This window comes from Ctenopharyngodon idella, chromosome 17 (assembly GCF_019924925.1).
Source record: "Ctenopharyngodon idella isolate HZGC_01 chromosome 17, HZGC01, whole genome shotgun sequence".
Classification (NCBI taxonomy): domain Eukaryota; kingdom Metazoa; phylum Chordata; class Actinopteri; order Cypriniformes; family Xenocyprididae; genus Ctenopharyngodon; species Ctenopharyngodon idella.
Window position 1 is genome coordinate 21,478,068 of NC_067236.1, and position 16,871 is coordinate 21,494,938.

The window sequence follows — 16,871 nt, forward strand, 5'->3', positions numbered from 1 at the left end:
CAAAGATTTCCATTTCAAATAAGCTGTTCTTTTTAACTTTTCATTCATCAAAAAAGACATCACTTTTTCCACTTTTTCCACAAAAATATTAAGCAGCACTACTGTTTTCAACATTGATAAGAAATGTTTCTGGAGCAGCAAATCAGCATATTAGAATGATTTCTGAAGGATCATGTGACTGAAGACTGGAGTAATGATGCTAAAAAAATGTTCAGCTTTGAACACAGGAATAAATTACATTTTAAAATATATTCAAATAGAAAACAGTTTATTATTATATTTCACAATATTACTGTTTTACTGTATTTTTGATCAAATAAATGCAGTCTTGGTGAGCATAAGATACTTTTAAATACATTTGAGCGGTGTATGTAATAAAAGTAATAAATATACAAATGTCAAAAACAAAATTTAGGTCATCGCTGCCCAAAAATAAAAACCTGAAAGAGCAGCTTGGACATTGTGCTAAATATCATCTTTTGTGTCCCATGCAAAAAAGAAAGTCATTTTTGTCACTTATGTTATTGATGCTGACAGAGAAGATCCACATGTTGTATTCACAAACCTGGGAATAACAACAACTAGACTCGTTCTCACTGTGATATTTTCATGTTATGACTCTAAGGCCCTGTTTCCACCTGGTATTAAGATTTTGGACGATTGGATCACAAGTGGACGACGCTTAATACCTGTTGAGCTTGTCCACTTTCAACCACTTCCAGAGTTAGTCGAAAACGCATTTGCTGGATTACATTCGTAGAGTAAACGCTGATGTGATCGAATGTGTTCGAACAGCCACTAAAGACTACCTACACTCCGCCTACTGACTTAATGTGTAAACATTATGGGAAGCTCGTTAGCCAGATGGGATTTAAAGTTTGTCGGCTGAAGACCCAAGTTTGCCAAGCACAATGTTCTTCACTATTTCTGATTTCTAACACACACTCACAGCGTTCGGCCGGTCTTGAGGCTGTCAGAGCAGAAACAAAAGCTGCTGCTCTCCATATGTTTATATGTTTATGATCCTGTTTATAGCTGCATGTGACTGTAGGGAAAGCTGGGTTAAAGGGGTGGTGGAGGGGACTGTGGGAGAGAGAGAGAGAGAGACACGGAGCTGATTGGCAGGGGTTCAACTCGCTACACGATTGTCATACTTTCACAGACATTATGTGGGTCAAATTTGCAAGGGGAGGGAAGGAGGTCAGGGGACTCTGAGGGCTACACAGAGACGGCCTACAGAAAGAGAGAGAGAGAGAGAGAGAGAGAGAGAGAGAGAGAGAGAGAGAGAGAGAGAGAGAGATGTTGGACTGGAGTTTTAACAGGAATTCCAAGACACCAACTGTTGCTGCCAATGAACTAAACTACAGGATTAAAGAAAAAGACACAAAACCAATGACGTTTTTCTACTCTCATTCAAATAAACGTCCTCCTTATTGCATCTGTTCTTATGAGGGTAAATGACTTCCACAGTCTGCCAAGTGATTTAAAGTCCATGCTACAGTCATGGAGAGGTACATACTCTACCATTTAAAAGTTTAGGGTCTCTAAAACTTTTTAGGTTTTTTAAGTCTCTTATGTTCACCAAGGCTGCATTTATTTGGTCAAAAACACAAAAATCCATTGTGAAATATAACAATTTTAAAAAATTGTTTTCTATTCGAATACATTTTAAAATATAATTTATTCCTGTGATCAAAGCTGAATTGTCAGCATCATTACTCCAGTCTTCAGTGTCACATGATCCTTCAGAAATCATTCTAATATGATGATTTGCTGCTCAAGAAACATTTATTATTATTATTAATGTTGAACAAACATTTGTGCTGCTTCATATTTTTGAACTTTTTTCAGGATTCTTTAATGAATAGAAAGCAGAACAACATTTATTTGAAACAGAAATCTTTTGTAACATTGCAAATGCGTCACTTTTGATCAATTTAATGCATCCTTGCAGAATAAAAGTATTATCTAACAAATTTCTTGGTAAAAGACATGTTCATTTGTGCATCACTGAAAAAATTAGATGGTAAGACGTAAGTGGTAAGTCTGTGTAAAGATGTTTTGTGCAGATTTTCTTCACGCCACTGACACAGAAACCCAGAAATACCAAGAGCATAATAAAGTCGTGCACTGTATCGAAAAGGAAAAGAGGGAGGGGAGAGAGAGAGCGATAAAGAGGGAGGGTTAAAAAAAAAAAAAAAAACACAAAGCTGACTTCACTTGGAAAAGAAAACCAGCATTGTGCTCCAGCTCTGGACAAATGACGTCCTCCTACTGCAATCTGTCTGTGAAAAATCATTTACTAAAGCAGCTGTGCTGTTGGCAAGAGAGAAACTGCAGCTAAAAGTGACTCCAGTGCCCTTAACCACCTTCTATATTACACTCTCATTATTCATTTATGTCTCTGTCATCTCTCCAATTCTCTCCAATAAAATCATTATTTGAAGCTGTGAAAATCAACCTGAGAAAATCAAATAAATTGAAACCGAAATAGAATAGATTTACAGGGCCCATATCATGGAAACATAAATTTCCCTACTTTTTACTTTTAGTCTGGACACATTTTTATTGAAGTCAGCATGAAACAGAAATTTATCCTATGTATTCTGTAAATGTGTGTTATTGATCTTATTGTGAGCAATTCATCCATGCATTTTTCCTTTTTTGCCGGACTTCTCCAATCATTTCGTCCATATAAACCCACTGCAAGCTTGGATTCAGATCTGTCCATCCAATCAACATCCAATGAACTGAACCAAGACCCTACATTTTTTCCCAATAATCACTCAAATGTACATCAAAATACGGAAGAAAGGATCTGTCGTTACTTCCATTTCATCATGGATGAACTTCCATTAACCTTTCCAATCATTTGTGATTACTGGATTTTTTAAACCATTTTAAGAGTGATTCATTAATGAATCATTCAGACTGATCTGTGAATCTGTTCAACTGATTCATTAAAACAACTAACTCAAAAGAATGATTCACTCACAAATGGTTATGGTTATGATGTTACAAAAGATTGGGTTATACTCCAAAGCTTTAAAGTAATGTTGTAGTCAAACCGAGACCAAGTCGAGACTAAGACCAGAGTGTGTTGAAACCAATACAAGACCAAAACTTTGTGGGGTTGAGACCGAGACAAGACCAAAACTTTGCGGGGCTGAGACCGAAACAAGGCCAAAACCTTGTGGGGTTGAGACCGAGACAAGACCAAAACTTTGTGGGGTTGAGACCAAGACAAGGCCAAAAGTTTGTGGGGTTGAGACCGAGACAAGACCAAAACCTTGTGGGGTTGAGAACGAGACAAGACCAAATCTTTGTGGGGTTGAGAACGAGACAAGACCAAATCTTTGTGGGGTTGAGACCAAGACAAGGCCAAAAGTTTGTGGGGTTGAGACCGAGACAAGACCAAAACCTTGTGGGGTTGAGAACGAGACAAGACCAAATCTTTGTGGGGTTGAGAACGAGACAAGACCAAATCTTTGTGGGGTTGAGACCAAGACAAGGCCAAAACCTTGTGGGGTTGAGACCAAGACAAGACCAATGCAGGGTCTTGGTCTTGAGTCAAGACCAAGTCCAGACCAGCACTCCTCAAATTCATCTAAAAGGTCCACATCTACTGTATGAAAAATGTCTTATATTTAATCAATAAATACAATTAGAATAATAAGACAATATAGAGCTGTTACCAATCAAATCACTTACAATAAAATTCAGAGGTGGCACAGAAGTTGCTTCTGAATTGGTTAAATTACATTATGAGATTAATGTTCTAAAAATAACATTTTGAATATAGAAATATGATGGAAAAATAAAATGATAGGTCTACTTTTAAATATGAAACTGAAATCAAAACACTTAATGAGTGAGTCAGGGAATCATTTATTCAAACAATTTGTTCAAAGCAGCTGATTCATTTAGTAACGAAACACGTTTGCTGAAAAAGCAAAAACTTGTCTGAAATTTAAGTCACTTAATATTAACTTCTTGTTTATTGAACGTTTCTATAAAACCAAGACCAGTCTCGAGTACTACAACACTACTTTAAAGATTAAAGTTAAGATGCCGTTTAATCCAGCACCCAGTAATGAATTCAGGATGTGATGCAACCTTGCCCTCACAACAGCTGGCTTCCATTTCTCATCTTTATCTATTCTGCTCTAAGGCCTGATCCACTTCTCTGTCCTCCTCTCAGCTCTCTGCACTCCATTTTTCTCTTCACACATGGAAATATACAGATAAACATGCTCGTCCAGAGACAACCACCAATCTTTTAGCCACTAAAACAAACGCATAGTATCTTCCCACATGAGCTGGATCCTAAAGGGAAGAAATAGGGGAGAAGTCGGAAAGAAGGAGCGGGGCTGGTTTCCCCTCCACTGAGGCGTCTCTGGAGACCCCACAGGAAGTACAGACTCCAGTCTCAGCCTAAGAGAACAGCACTTCATGGGAAGATCCAATTAAAGAGTAACATATGAGACTTCATGAGACTCTTTTTACTAAAAACCAATTAAACTAAATTAGATGGAGTAATTCAGATGTCGGCAATGTGTGTAATTTGGAATGAAAATGACATTTACTGACTTAATATTAAATGAATGTTAAGAAGTGAATTTATCCTGTCTGTGATGTGGTCAGCCTTATCCTTGGAAAGATTTACATGCTAACCAAAGTTTCATTCAAAATCCCAGAGTTACTTCAGTTATTGTTACTATAGTAAAACTGTGGTAGCTTGGCATAAGCTATTAACATGATTAAGATATTAAAGTCTGCGTGAAATGAAAGTTGTGACTGAGTTTAGCTCACAGCAAACCGATTAAAGATTATGAAGATGAATGTTTTTTTCCCCTGTAGATTAACTTGCACAAATAAATTGTTCACCACAAGGCTAGAAATGTGCTCTAAAGCCCAAAGTAAACTTCAGTTTTGACACATACACTTATTGTATGCATACAGCCGAATGTGTATACTTTCGAAGTATACTGTACTTTATTTCATAGAATGTGCGAACATGTGCGCACTAGAAAGTTTCATCTTTGTCCAATGTCAGTGTCTTTCGAGAAGTTAGGAGCAATAAAAATGTCTTTGTACTCGTTTAAACTAGATTGATAGTTGTTTGGTTTGTTTCTTTCTTGACTGAAACAATGGCCTAGGCCAGTATTGCCACCTTGTCGGCAAACTGATTTGTTCAAAAAAATTCAAGCCGTATATGTGAAACTTACATCACACGTACTTGTGTACTCAGAATAATAAAGTATATTTTTGGGTAAAAGTTACCATGAAATCAAAATGGACAATTCTTGTTTTGTTTTGATAAATAGGAATGCAACAGATCATAGTATGGACCAGGCCCCACGGTTCGGTGATTTGCAGATTAATTGCAAAGTTTAACTATCACAGAGAGTGAAAATTTATCATTTGCATGTGCTTTGTCTGGCCAATTTACACATTCAGGCGATTTTTTAAACCATTCCAGTGCAAGAAGAGAAAGCGCTCTGGTATCTGTGTGCACAGCCACACACTCAAAGTGTGCGCACACAAAGGCGTGTTTCAGACAGGGTGTGAACACCGAATTGATTCCTCTTTCGCGTCCTTGCACTTTGAAGGACACACACAAAATTGTTAAAATACCCATCTTGGCAAGTATTCTAGTAAACACCGTTGGTTATGTCTTAAGTGAACTTAAACAGTTGAGAAAGAAATAGTGATCCAGTGTCAACAAAGCAAACATGCAAAGACTAAGCCAAATGAGTTTTTCGACCTTTTCCAAAGTGATTACGTAATTTGTGGCGCATCGCAGAGCAGAGCAAGATGAGCATTTGTGGTTAAAAAGTATATACATTTTTATTTTTTTAGTGTAGACCACCTTAAACGGTTGCGGCACAACACAAGCTCCTGTGAGCTGATCACTGAGCACATGATGATGAGATTGTCAGGATTTTTTTTTTTTTTTTTTGCTTCAGATGAGCACCCTCCCACAGGACTCCAAAAAGAGGTCAGTTTCTCTCTTCCTGACCAGACGCTGCTGCAGGCCGCCTAAGGAATGCAAGCTCCAGGCCTCTGCCGTAAAGCTCTGACTGGGCAAATTTGAAAGAGAGGAAGTGAGTGAAGAGAAAGAAAAGTGTTGTGCAGACGAGGTCATCCTCTGTGAGTGGGCCAACACAGCTCAGTCTTTCATACAGTGCGGACAAAGACACTTTGAAGGGAACACCAGGGCGTGACTGAGGAGAAGATTCACTGCTTCTCTCTGTCTATCTCTCAAAAGGACAAAGGAAAGATACAGTTCGCTTGTTTAACAGTTCACTTGGTTAACTGTTAGTACTGCGTGTGTGAGATCCATGCTTGTTGTTGGTCTGAAGTTTGTGAAAACTTTGCAGTGATCCAACACAGTGTTCAATTGGCTTCAATTTTTGTTGCATCAATGATATCTCATTGTTTCAATGTCCCACTCCACATATCTGTACATTAAACATCAAATATGTTCTGATTGGTGGTAAGTTTGACACTTCCAATTGTGAATCAAATAAAAGGTTTCTTGAGTTAAGGGCTGTTCACAACAAGAATAATAACTGTAACCAGGGCCTAAAATTAACACTCGCCAAGCACCAAATGCGAGTAAAAATCGGTGTTGGCAAGTATATGAAACGGTGTCTATCGCCAGTTGGCCAGTAACGTTTCTATAAATTCTAACAAAACATCAATGTGAACAAACGTGAACGACGCTCGTAAACATAACATAGTCAGGTATGTCTTAATATAACTGAACGTAAACAGTTCAGAAATAAAACGCATGTGTAACAGTATATTGGATCCGTGCATTAGCTCTTAAAGTGACAGCAGCCTAATATACCTGCTGATGTCTGTGTTTTTAATGTTAATCAAATAACAAAAAACAAAGAACAAATCACTCATTGCTCTAGACTGAATAACTTTTGTTACTTTAATAAGGATTAATCTATGTTTCATGGATGGTTAAAAATATTTATAGATGTTACATTTTCTCAAGCCATTGGGAGGTGTGGAAAAAAGTTAGGCCCTGACTGTAACTATAAAGTTTTAATAATCATTCTAATTCTATGAGAATAAGGAAGTCCACACTACAACTATTATGATAACAACACAAAGGAATGATATTGTTGAAATCACTTTTAGTACAATAATTTTACAGCTGATGAATGAAACCCACCCGACTTTATAGAGCTTGTAATGCAAACCGTTTTAGTTTACTGCACTTCGACATTTTTCTTGTTATTTCCCTATATTGGCTAATAAATCGGAAGTCTCACAGAAAACACCTTACTTTAGTGTTGCAAAATAAGGTGGATAGAGTGTTTCTGGCCTTAATCATCCAGCCAACAGCACACCCACATACAAGGTAAAATGAACTAAATCTCAGATTAAGTAGGGAGGCGAAGACTCCCTTCACTGAGATGATGTAATATCTTCAGTGTTTTGATTCTGCAGAGGGATAATATTTTCTCAGAGCTTTTCCTGGTGGGTCAAAGGTTTTGATTACGCTGTTATCCCAGAGTCCTCTGGTTATCATGCACTAGCCCCCACCCAGGACACAGGAGATACACAATCTCATTAGCGTGACATCAACATCAGCACAGATGCAGTAAACAGTCATGAGAATGGAAGCCCACCTCCTCTTGTGATGCATAGTTGGGAGCCGCTGAATCCACGGACCAGTAGCAGTAATCAAACCCAAACTCCATCAACTTCTCCCTGGAGTCAGCCAGTCCCTCCGATCGCCCATCCAAACGCCCCTCCAACTACATAGAGGGGAAAAAAAAGAGTGATAAAGGGAAGATGGTTAGCAGAATAAACTAGATTTGTACATTTTATGAAGAGCGGTGCTGTTCTGGGGTAGTCAAAAGTACCGACTTCGATACCAAGTCAGATCCACTGATAGGCGCCTGCTTTCAAACGCTCCCGTGTTATTGTGCTCAGTGAAGAGCATCAAAGATGTCCATTTACAACATGTTTTTTAAGCGTTGATCACTGTTGCCAAATCGCAGTCATATCTGTTGAGCTTGTGAACACAATGGCCAATCAATGTTTAAGAAACTGCTCAACAGCGCTCAAAATGCTAGGGGGAAATGCTGGTATAGTCACATTTTTAAAATTTTAGTACCGACTTGGTACTGGAGACTCTACTTTTGACAACCCTACTGGGGTGCGTTTCCTGTACACAGACATAACTCGCTGCTTAACTACCATATTACGATGCGTCGTTGGAGAAATTAACAAGCTAGTAACGACAAAATTGTTTTAATTTTGTCGCACATCCAACATTCAACATCTATGATGTTGATGTTATGCAGATGGTGGAGTAAAAACTGCTAATTATTCGGTTAGAAATTGAATTGTCAGATTATTGCTGTAAATAATGACTACTTCGCTATTTCTGTTTTCTGTTGTTTGTCTTTTCTTTTTTTTAACTGATTGATGAATTCGTAGGTTCCCTCTTACGTTATATTCCAGGGTTTCCCTAGAGAGCTAAAGCTCTTAAAAAAATAGCAGTTTCATTTCTTAAAAGGCATAAAATGAAATGAAAATGAAACACATGACGGGAGGAAAGATATAGATTGTACTGTATTTTAGTTTGCTTATTTTGCTCAATTATATCCACCTTATTCCTAACGAGCCTACTGCGTTTTGAATTATGGGTGGCACTTCTGGTTTAGGAACTTCCATTCAAAACGAATAATTTCAAATCATAAGGCTGCCCTACAAATAAAGCTTATCCATCAGTTTGACTGAAAGAGCTGTTTTATTTTCAGACATCATGAGAATAGCTTAACGCTTGGTATTTTAATGTGACATGTTATAACATATCTTTTCAGTCGCTGCATTCTTTTCCTCATGATTATTTTCTTTTTCCCCTTTGCAGTCCGCTGTAATAGTATGAAAAAGGACAACATATACTGCATATTTACTACATTGATATTTAACCCGTCCGTTATTGCTGTGGAAAGAATCACGTTTTTGCGGTTATTCGTGGTCTGTTGAAAGTACCTTGTTGATGCTTTTACACTTTTAAATGTCCTTTTGATGGTTGAAGGGTGAGTAGAATAATGTCATCTCATTGCACCTAGTTTAAAAGTTACATCCATAATTCGCATTGAGGTGTAGGAATAAGGTGGATATTTATGTACACGTTGCACTAACAAGAAACAATGCTTCTAACCACAGGTCGAGAGCTGTAGCTCAGAACACAACTTTGTGATGCCATTTGCGTATTTTTTTCTTTCTTTCTGGAACTATTGTTTCGGGAAACAATGTTTCTATCATTGGAACTCGCAAACAACTATGCTTTTGGGAAAAGCACCTGAGTGGTTGCTGGGGAGTTGCTATGCAGTTTCAAGGGTTTTTAGAGTGTTTTTTATGGCATTGCTACACAGTTGCCAACTTTCTCTCAACAAGCCACACATTTTTAGGTACACGCTAAAGTTTAATACTCAGGGTTAGCGGTTTGTTGAAATCCCCAAGTATGAGCAGTAGTGATATTTAACAACTTCACTAAAACACAAATCATATTACATCACATATAGTCACTGGCGCCAGTGATATCATGTTTTCTGTTAAAATGATTGAGGAGGTTTCGCATACTATTCGTTATCCAGCAAGCCAAGTTTTCTATTATACCATTTTCTTATACAACAACACTCACAACAACTGATAACCCTTCATTATGATTGTCTGCTGCTAAAAACTGCATTACACTCTATTGAGAAAAGTGATTTTTCCATTGAAAGTCTATTTAGTCCATTTAATCAGTTACTGGGAGACCAGCCCTTTATGTGTTCAATTTTTCCACTAATAATATTACAGCACACTGATGCCAAGAAGCAAGGCTGTGTGCCTGTAGCTTAGGCCTGGGATACTCTTTAATGCACTCAAAAGCAACAATTAGGAAGTTGTTAGGCTGGGAGACAAATGACTTAAGCATCTGAGCATGACCCGACTGTCAGCATCAAGTTATTACCCAGATTTTAGCACACAGAGATCACGTATACCTCAGCACTTTATTCGCTCAGTCAAACAGATCTTCACTTGGAGGAGCATGCAAAAACATGCCCGGGCATCGCCAGCCTATCACCCCGACAACGTTACTTCTGCGGCTCTGGTGTGTAATTATTCGCAAAATGGCAATCCCGCAGCTGACTTAATGACCTCACAATATGGCCCACAGTTTCACTAATGAGCCCTAACATTGCACTCAGCACGGTTATATTTAGGCTCAATAATAATACACAAAATCAGATATGATTTTATGGCCAATAGGCCTGGTATCCTGAAACAATATGAAACATAAGTTCTTCGTAAGCACTACATTAACTCTACGTGTCCCAAAAGCATTGTTACCTACATGCATAGCAATTAAAAACACTCATTCATACATTTTTAATGTATATGTTTTATTCCTATGTTATTTGCATGATGTAAAGCTATGTTTTAGTCAGTACTTTAGTTAATGAGAATATTTCCAAGTCAAGCTGTGCTATCTGGCCTTTTCCCTCCCGCAGCGGCACTGGGAGACCGGCTGGACCATCGTGAGACAGACAGGAAGAGCCGTCGAGATAAAGAAGACCTTTTACTTTAAAGCATGTGGTTTTAAATGTTTTAATATGGTATGTATTTGCGTGTTGTATACTGCTACTACTAATTAAGTACTTTAACTCCACAAACTTTTATTTTTATATTTCCACTGGCACAATGTGTTACTGTGATTTTACTGGTAGGGTATAATTGTATTTTGTTCATTGAAGCTTCGGAGCATTATGAATCAGCGTGTCGAATCATGATTCGGATCGCGTGTCAAACCGCCAAACTGCTGAAATCACGTGACTCTGGCGCTCCGAACCGCTGATTCGACACGCTGATTCATAACGCTCCGAATCTTTATGAAGCAGTGTTTTGAAATCAGCCATCACTATTTAAGTAAGTCGTTATTTTGTTTTTTTGGCGCACCAAAAATATTTTCGTCGCTTTATAATATTAATATTGAACCACTGTACTCACGTGAACTGATTTAAATATGTTTTTAGTACATTAATGGATCTTGAGAGAGGAAATGTCATTGCTGGCTATGCAGGCCTCACTGAGCCATCGGATTTAAACAAAAATATCTTAATTTGCGTTCTGAAGATGAACGAAGGTCTTACGGGTGTGGAACGGCATGAGGGTGAGTAATAAATGACATTATTTTCATTTTTAGGTGAACTAACCCTTTAAATTTTACTTGATAACAAACCATCTACGTGCTGGTTTGGGAAACGTGCACTACTTTAGCACTTAACTTTAAATATCATTCTACTGTACATGAAACTGTAGTCATAGATGACCTAACAATGACCAAATTGTGCAGCATGAACAAATAATCGTCCCTATATGTGTGCCTCTATTATGCAGTTTCTGTTTCTCTATGCAGTTTTGTCAGCTTTCCACGCCTGTCTTTTGTTCGTTTATGTCAGCCCATCTTTTCCCTTGAAAACTGTCCTACTTTCTTTAAATAACTAGTGGAAAGCAAGTCTTCATCTTGCTCTCGTGCTCACAGCAGGTGACCAGATGTGGCTCCTGCCATTTCATTAATCCATTAATCAAGTGCTGAATGCAAGGGAGTATTTCCTGCTTCAGAAGTAAGAATGTAAGCAATGCATTAGTCTTAAATAAAATGTCTATGTTTTCTTATTATATAAGTTTGTGGTCAGTAAGATTTTTTAATGTTATTCAAAGAAGTCTCTTATGCTCATCAAGGCAGCATCTATTTGATCACAAATACAGTAAAACAATAATATTGTGAAATATTCTATTTGAATATATTTGTATATGTAATTTATTCCTGTGATCAAGGCTGAATTTTCAGCATCATTATTCCAGTTTTCAGTGTCACATGATCCTTCAGAAATCATTCTAATATGCTGATTTGCTTCTAAAAAAAAATTCCTTATTATTATCAATGTCGAAAACAGTTGTGCTCCTTAATATTTTTGTGGAAACCATCATACAATTTTTCAGGATTCTTTGACGAATAGAAAATTCGAAAGAAAATAATTTATTTGAATTTGATTTTTTTTTTTTAACAATGTATATATATATTGGCCTGTAGTTATCTTATCACCTATACTATTTGGTCCAGAAGCAGCCCATCTCAAAAGTCATCCCACCAATCAGGTTTTGAAGCTCTTCAGTGAAGAATGAGGTGTGTGAAAGTGTAAGGTAAGTGTGCTGCTTGTTTAGGCGTTTGGGGTTTTCAAGAGGAAAGCGATAATGGCATGGTGCTGCTATTCGAATGTGTTTACTCAGTTCATACATGGCATAAATAAACAACTGAGTAATCCAACAGGAAAAGAATCATTTTCACTATAAACTTCCTGTCACTGAGATATCGGTTGAATCCTGACACTGCCTCCTCTTTGAACTCTTACAACAGATTCTTCTTCTACTATTCCTTAATCCCTCCATGTTCTAGCTTGTACTATTCCAAATGACTGCTAAAACTTTATATTACTAGCACTTATCATATGTATTGCCTCTTTAAGATCAATCATTTTGGATAAACGCATCTGCTAAATGAATAAATGTAAATGTAAATGAATGTCAACAACTGTGGTATTTCTGTTTATGTACTTTCTGACACCATAAACTTGTAAACTGAAGGAGTTCTCTAAATCTTTCATAAATAAAGCTCAATAATTGTGGAATACAAACAAACATGACCATTTACCTTCACATTTCGGACCCTCACCACTTTGTCCTCCACTTGTACAGCTAACCGTCCTCCATCCAGACTCTCCCTGAAGAACAAAAACAAACAGACTGACATTCAAGACACTGTACATAGCACTGCTAAGTAAACATTTACAATACAAGCATATTAATTATTTTTTATAAACTAGTGCCTTCTTAATAGATGATCACTGCTAAAACAGGCAAGATCTTTCAGGACTGAAGGTGTGACATCGTATACTAACAAGACGTGATGCGATGAGATTCCAGCGACAAGCAATTTGTCTCGTGGTCAGGGTTGCCAGGTTTTCACAACAAATTGCTCCTCAAAACTCCCCTGGTAAAATTCGCATTCCAGGGGCTAAATATCACGTTATTTTGGGTCGATTCAACCCACGGATGTGAAAAACTACCCGTGGCAACAGTGTAAAAGTAGCCCAATTCCGCGGACTTGGCAACACTGCTTGTGGTCCAACAGACTCAATGCGACTACATACACGACAAAATCAATCAAAAATCACAGCCAATCAGAAGAGCGTGTGGGCGGAGTCTCTCTGCAAGCGCAAACCAACCGCAACGAAACTGATAGATTAATAAAATTTCACCATTTTAACATTATTAAAAATACATACCGAGTTACTGAAACAATCTTTGTCATAGAAATCACTTGTTTGTTTACATTGATTTGACAGTTCAAACGTTCTTGTTTCCTTTTATTTATTTTGAAAATCTGAGGTGAATTATCCATTGTCACATTTATTTTGGCTATAATGGACACGCAAAATTATATTAACACTCACATTAGACGCGTTTAACATTAAATAAAGCACATAAACAGTACCAGAGATTATGATTGTCATACTTTGTGTTGTTCCAGGCGCAACGTTGCGGAAAAATAGAAACCGTTTCTAATGTAGAATCATCAAGTATCGCTGTCACGGCTGTTTAGGACAAAAACTCATTTGTCAAAATGTCAAAAGTGACCCAGATATTTGAAATATTCCGGCAAAAATGTATACGTAGATTCCTTCTGTTGTTTACACTTTCATTAAAAAGTTTGGTGTATGAATGATTTTTTAAAGAAATTAACACTTTCATTCAGCAAGGATTGATTAAATTGATCAAGTGACAGTAAAGACAATTTAAAATATTTTTATTTCAAATAAATGCTGTTCTTTTAAGCTTTCTATTCATCAAAAAAATCCTTAAAAAAGATCATGTTCCATATGGCAAGATTCATTTCTGCACATACATTTCCCCCCCCCAAGATAACAGACTTCTTAATTGATATATGTAACTTTTCTGTTTTTATATTGAATGGTTTGATTAACTCCAGGTTAACATTAAGCTTTCTAAAATCCGCAGAGGCATGTTTATTTGGCTGTGATCATATTCAGAGTGAGAGGCCGGGGATCTGGAGGATTCATCTGCACTGAGAAGGTCAGATTCAAATGAAAACAGAGCGCTGAAAACTCCTCCATGAGGCGCACAGCTGAGCTGAAGCAGGTGTGTGCGTGAGCGTGCAGGATATGTGTGTCAGTGTGTGAGAGAGCAGCGAGGACAGCTGTGCAATCTCGCCAGTATCGGGTTCCAGATGAACTGATGCAAGAGAATGAAATCCAGCGTAGGAGCATGGCTGTGTACAAACCTGAAGTCTGACAATGTGAGCAGGCTGGGGAAGGCCTCGTCGTCTACACTGCACATTAAAGCTGAAGTGTCATTCTACAATGTTAACATGTTTTCCTATCCAGCTCAATGCACACACACACACACACACACACACACACAACTATAAGTGAGTCATTTTGCATGTGGACTTTCACACTGTGGCGCTTTCAAAACACTGTCAACGTCCACTTCTGGCTCAACCAATGGTGTGAGTTTGGGGTGGGACTACTTGTTTGTTGCTGCAGTTTTTATGGCACTACAAAAAAAAACTTGAGATCATCAAAAATTGATGAGAACTGAGATATTCTAAACAAAATATAATTAATAATAGCTCAAACAGTAGAGCATGGTCATCATGGGTTTGATTCCCAGGGAAATGGTTAAAAGCGTCCTCTAAATGCATAAAACAAATGTAAATAATATTTAATAAATTCATTATTTTAAATTATTATCATTAAATGATATTAAAGTGGTCCCTGATTATGATTTCACTTTTTTAACTTTAGTTAGTGTGTAATGTTGCTGTATGAACAACATCTGCAAAGTTACGACGCTCAAGGAAAATATTTTCTTTTACAGAAATCGCTGTTTAAGGACTACAACAAATGGCTGGTAGGGACTACAATGAGCTTCTTCCCGGGTTGGTGACATCACTAACCCTAAAATGTACATAAACCCCGCCCCCGAGAACACGCAACAAAGGGAGTGAGGCCATGTTGGGCTGCTTTAGAGAAGAGGAAGAGTTGTTGTAGTAGAGTGTTGTTGTCATGCCGTCATTTTACGCCGAACTGCTTCACAAACGAGGGTCAATTCAATGCTGGATTTGAACAAAAGATTAACATGACGGCACATGCTAGTCTATGAGTTGAATCAACTCCACAGCAACTAAATAAATTTATCCACTAACCATTCAGAAACGTCCAGTTTCATTCTAAAAGTTGTAACTTCTTCCTGAGTCTCTCCATCAGTGTCGACTCCGGTTTGAACAATGTAAGGCTGAACACCGTTACTGACAATCCTCATTTTGGCTGCGTGAGATTCTCCAGCTTTGTTGTTGTTGAGCAACCGAAGCACGAGCTGTTAAAGCTAGGGCTGGGTATCGAATTTGATACTTTTCAGGTACCGACCGAATTGCCTCGATACTATCGAGTATCGAAAAGTGTCTTGTCATTCGGTACCAAATTCCGATATCTCCAAATGGAGCAGGGGAGAGGGGGCGGAAAAATGCTGTTGCTGTCTTGTTGAGCAATGTAATAACGTTGCACTACATTGTTATTTATATCTAAATATATAAAACTATGCGCGCGAGAGAGCCAGTATATATATATATATATATATATATATATATATATATATACCCATAGCACCTTAAAAACCACCTGGCAATGGCCTAGAATCCAAAACAACCCTGCAACTGCATATAAATACAATAAAAACAAATCTGAACACCTCAGAAACTACACAGAAACACCTTGGCAATTAGAACATTTATACATTTTTTCCAGAAAAAGTACAAACTCAAGCTATTTTTCCAGTTGCGTTTGGTGCTGATAAAGCAGCAGATCTTACACTGGACTCATCCACCGAAGGCTGGGAGCTTGTTATGAAGCTCTTAGCTTGTGTTGTACCATGTGGGTCTGTTTCACTCTGCCAATGATGAATGGAGGCCCTACCCACAACCACAACAACCTACCTCGCCTGTCAGTGTGTGTGTGTGTGTGTATGTGTGTGTGCATACTTTTGCCTAGAAATGGTGCATTTTATAACATAATCAGTGGAAAGAAAAAATAACTCTCGTTATGAGGAGAGCATGTTTACAAACTTGGATCTCTGTGCTATTCCCACACAATTCCTGCCATTTCCAGCAATAACTAGGCTATTAGAATAGCCTGAATAACTGAACTCAAAAAGAAGGCAAAAAGAAGTTGTATTATTTCAAGAATACGGCTTTTGACAAAAGCAAAAAGTGCAAAGAGTCAAATATTTATTATGCGCATACTCATAAAAACCAACGGCTGCCTTTTAAAAAGCCATCTTCATTTGCACAATAGTGACGGAAAGCCATGAAGTCGTCCTTTGTGATGCACACTTCAGGGAGACTCTTTTAAATGTCAAGGCTAGCAGATACGGCCAAACACACGCACACATCTTTGTGTCTAAATCTAGGAGGAGTTTCTTCACCCCCCTGTCCAGCTCCCACATACTGTAGTAATTTGGCTAATGCTGGAGGGTGGAGCAGAGGGCTCTCATGGGGCAAACTCTGTGTTTGAATACCCCCCTTTTTATAAAGTTAAAGCAAAACACATGTTTTGGATTTTACTAACACAGCATGCATAACATTTGTAATGCAATTTTATGTGAAAATGATAAAAACAAGATATTAAAATCATACAGTATGAGATAAACTTTTAGGGGAGGGGTTTTAAAGGAATATTTTGGAGATTATAGTAAATTTATCATAC

The 16,871-nt window shown here is 37.8% G+C and overlaps 1 protein-coding gene across 1 annotated transcript in view; it reads right to left on the minus strand.

Annotated features, from left to right (window-relative positions):
- stard9 (StAR-related lipid transfer (START) domain containing 9) overlaps window positions 1–16,871 on the minus strand; it is a 50,560-nt gene that overhangs the window by 33,064 nt on the left and 625 nt on the right. Inside the window, exons 2-3 of the mRNA XM_051868579.1 lie at window positions 12,740–12,809; window positions 7,653–7,781 (exon numbers count right to left, since the gene is read on the minus strand). Coding sequence (XP_051724539.1) covers window positions 7,653–7,781; window positions 12,740–12,809 — 199 coding nt within the window. The remainder of the gene's footprint in view (window positions 1–7,652; window positions 7,782–12,739; window positions 12,810–16,871) is intronic.